Genomic DNA, 3573 nt, shown 5'->3' with positions numbered 1-3573 from the left:
CTATACGTAAACCTCATGTTAAAATAATTTTTAAAATTATCTTTTAATATTTTAATGATGACTCTAAATATTTAATTTTTTAAAAAAAATTTTAGAACGGGTGTGACAAAAATTATTTAATTTTTAAAAAATATTTTATATTTTAAAATGAAGTAATATTTTTATCCTTTAAACATTACAACATCCCCGTCCATCACGGGGAATAGTTCTAGTTAATCAAATTAAATGAGAAAATCCCAAAGAAAGACATGGTCCCACGAAACGTGAAAATCACGTGCAGTGCAAAGGGTGGCTAAGCTGGGAGATTCTCCCCAAGTAAAACACAAGCTGAGGTGGCTGGTAATACCGTCCCGCCGATTCATGGCGTGGGTAACAGTATTCCCTAATTCGAAACAAACGTTTATTTTCCAAACCTATATGCTATGCCAGTTGATCTTTGTGGGTAATGGTAATAGTATATTTGTTAACGCCTCACTCTTTCTCTTCCTTCCTTTCTCCTTCGCATCCACAGCTCTCCCCAAACCTAACCGCTCACAATGCTCTATTTTCGCGATTGGCTCTGCGAGCTATGATTCGGTGCCATTCACGTTAGATTGGAGATTGGGTGAGTTGTGAGAGGTTGAGGCATGTACAGAGAGCGAGGTGGTGTTGTGTCCAAGTCCGAGGTGGTTTCGGCCGATCGCAGGCTAATCAATGACGTCCTTGACAAGCAGCTCGAACGACCCTCATCTTCCACTTCCAGGGCAATCAAGGCGAAGGACAGTTCGGCGCAATCCACTGCTAAACTACCGCATGATCACAGGGACTCTCGCTCTGCCTCTGCCTCTAAGAATTCCGATGTCTATGATGGTTAGAATCGCTTTGAGCTTTTTTTTTTTTTTTTAATTCTTGTATGCGTAAGGAAACACTGTTTTCAAAAGTTTTGTTCTTGTATGGTCTTTTTCTTGTATTAGGATCCGATCTGTTCTCCATCGTTTTGATAGCAGGGGTTTATTTTTTTTCCCCCTTGAGATAAGCTGTTTGGTGGTAGGAAACTTCGATGGAAGATGGTAGAAAATGTTGCTTTTTCGCTTTTTCGCCTTTTGTACGAGGGGTTTTCCGTTCAACTTGTCTAATTGGATATACGGTGTCTGTGAGTAGGGGGAATGGCTCTAATTTCTTACACTAGCAGAGCCAGCCCGTACAAAAAGAAGTTTAACTCTATGAGGGGCATATCATAGAAAGCCAAGAGGAAAAAATGTTAGTATGATATCTGCAAATTTATTATCCCACTGGCCTACCACTTACAGGTGGACATGTGTGTAAAAAGTGCAGGTGAGAGCTGAGAATAAAAATGCAAGAGAAAGATGAGAGGACAGAGAGTGCTTCCATGAACATGATATATAACTGCCGACATTGACATTAATTAGCTGACGTTTATCTTATACGTATTGACTGTAGAGGAATCTGAAACAGACAGTGAGGCATCAGATGTTAGTGGTTCTGATGGGGATGACATGTCTTGGATCTCATGGTTTTGTAACCTAAGAGGAAATGAATTCTTTTGTGAAGTTGATGATGATTACATACAAGATGATTTCAACCTCTGTGGATTAAGCAGTCAAGTGCCTTACTATGATTATGCCCTTGATTTAATTTTGGATGTTGAATCCTCTCATGGTAAGTTTATTTTCATGTTCAGATATTTCATCTTTAGTTTGGATTACTGGCTATGGGGTTTCTCATGTTGCCAATGTCATTTGATCGAATTGATTCAACTATTTTCCTCAAAGCTGAAATTGATTTGTTCGAGAATATGACTGCTTCTCTGATTGGTCTTTCTGTACAATCACCTTTATTAATATAAAATGTAAAAAGTATAGGAAGTCGCATCTTGGGCATCATACATATGCACAGGACCTACTGTAGTTTATATAAATAACGATAACTTCAGCTTGATTGGAACGTCTAGGTGACATGTTTACAGAGGAACAAAATAAGTTAATTGAATCAGCTGCAGAGATGCTTTATGGTCTGATTCATGCTCGATACGTTTTGACAAATAAAGGAATGGCTGCTATGGTGAGCGTTCCCTCAGCTATCCATGTTTTATGGTTTACTCACTGTACATAAAGTTGGCACTTCCAATGATGTTGAATTATCTGCAGATGGAGAAGTACAAAAACTATGACTTTGGCAGGTGTCCGAGAGTTCACTGCTCTGGACAACCCTGCCTTCCCGTTGGTCAGTCAGACATTCCTAGGTCAAGTACTGTAAAGATATACTGCCCTAGGTGTGAAGACATCTACTATCCCAGGTCCAAGTATCAAGGCAGTATCCTTATACATATCTATTGAAATATGTAACCTGTTCGTTTTGATTTTTAGGGTATTTTTATTATTCTTTGCAAGTAATTTTTTGTATACTCATTATTTTCTGAATTTTGTGGAAAAAGTAACTGGACAGGAACTTACGACATTTTTCCTCCCTAGGAGAAAAAGTTTAACTTAATTTATATGGTGAGCTTTTCTGTTCTACGGCAGATATCTATTCATTTTATTGATTGCTAGGTTTTGCTTCCCGTACTGTCCAGATTTACTTCGTGTGATGGAATCCTAGGTTTGATATGGTATTTGGAATGACTGCTTGTTACTCTATGCCTCGCCTTTTGTACTTGTGGGATCAACCTTATAGATGAACAGTCCATCCTGTAATTCTTATCAAAGTATCCTTAACGTACATAGATGTTGATGGTGCTTATTTTGGAACTACTTTTCCTCACCTCTTCCTGATGACTTATGGGCATCTGAAGCCACCAAAGCCATTACAGAGCTATGTGCAAAGAGTTTTTGGTTTCAAAGTTCACAAGCCATGAACCTGAATGGAATTTCAAGCTTTCACCAAAAGAAGAGTCTGTACATGTCTGAGTTTAACTCACTCTGCTGTATCCCATCCCGTGAAAAGTTCAGCGGATAATAAGCCGGTTGGCATCTTTATTTCATATTCTCGGTATTCCTCAGTTTTATAGAGATATACATGCGGGCATGTCCTGCAGGCACCGAGCGCTTAATGTTGTTTGAAGATTCAAATCCTGTCAGCCTTGATCCCCAATAAGAAAATCAGCGAGCTTTTGTAAAACCTGTTTAGGTTTTTAGGTTAGGTACTTGGATCAAATGCACATTTATTGATGTTTTTTCTCCTATGAACTTTGGTTTATTTCAAATTGTTCTCTCATACTACGCCTCACTCAGTAGTTGTTTTGATTGTACTTCGGATCACTGTTGCTAAAATCTGCCGTATTTATGCCATTTCTTCATGTTCGTTACTTAGCATTGGAAAATTGGGATGGACCTGACCTTTCAAAGCGGTATTTATATAGTTCTATAGTTGGATACCGCAATGAGTCCTCAAAATGGTGAGATCTGTGTACCAGAGGTGCTATTTTGTGACAGGGAAGCGGTGTGTCTTCTTGCAGGCAATCACCATCACGCAGTGGATGAAGACCAAAGAGGTCCCTTTCAGCTGCAGAAAACACATGTCACTCTGATATTTTCCGCTTATCTGTCTGGTCTCTGGCGGGGCTGAAATACAAAA

General features: G+C 39.0%; 1 protein-coding gene across 1 annotated transcript; it reads left to right on the top strand.

Moving 5' to 3' along the window:
- Positions 1–384: 384 nt before the first annotated feature.
- On the top strand, positions 385–3304 carry LOC129323136 (casein kinase II subunit beta-1-like). Its single transcript, XM_054969710.1, has 5 exons — positions 385–849; positions 1441–1659; positions 1952–2061; positions 2148–2313; positions 2724–3304. Exons 1-5 carry the CDS (start codon positions 627–629, stop codon positions 2852–2854), a joined length of 849 nt encoding a protein of 282 aa, XP_054825685.1. The 5' UTR covers positions 385–626; the 3' UTR covers positions 2855–3304.
- Positions 3305–3573: the final 269 nt, after the last annotated feature.

This window comes from Prosopis cineraria, unplaced genomic scaffold (genome assembly GCF_029017545.1).
Source record: "Prosopis cineraria cultivar Desert tree isolate PC_DT_omini unplaced genomic scaffold, ASM2901754v1 PC10, whole genome shotgun sequence".
NCBI classification, from domain to species: Eukaryota; Viridiplantae; Streptophyta; class Magnoliopsida; order Fabales; family Fabaceae; genus Prosopis; species Prosopis cineraria.
Note: the sequence above shows the minus strand (reverse complement) of the source record. Positions and strands in the feature narration are given on the sequence as shown.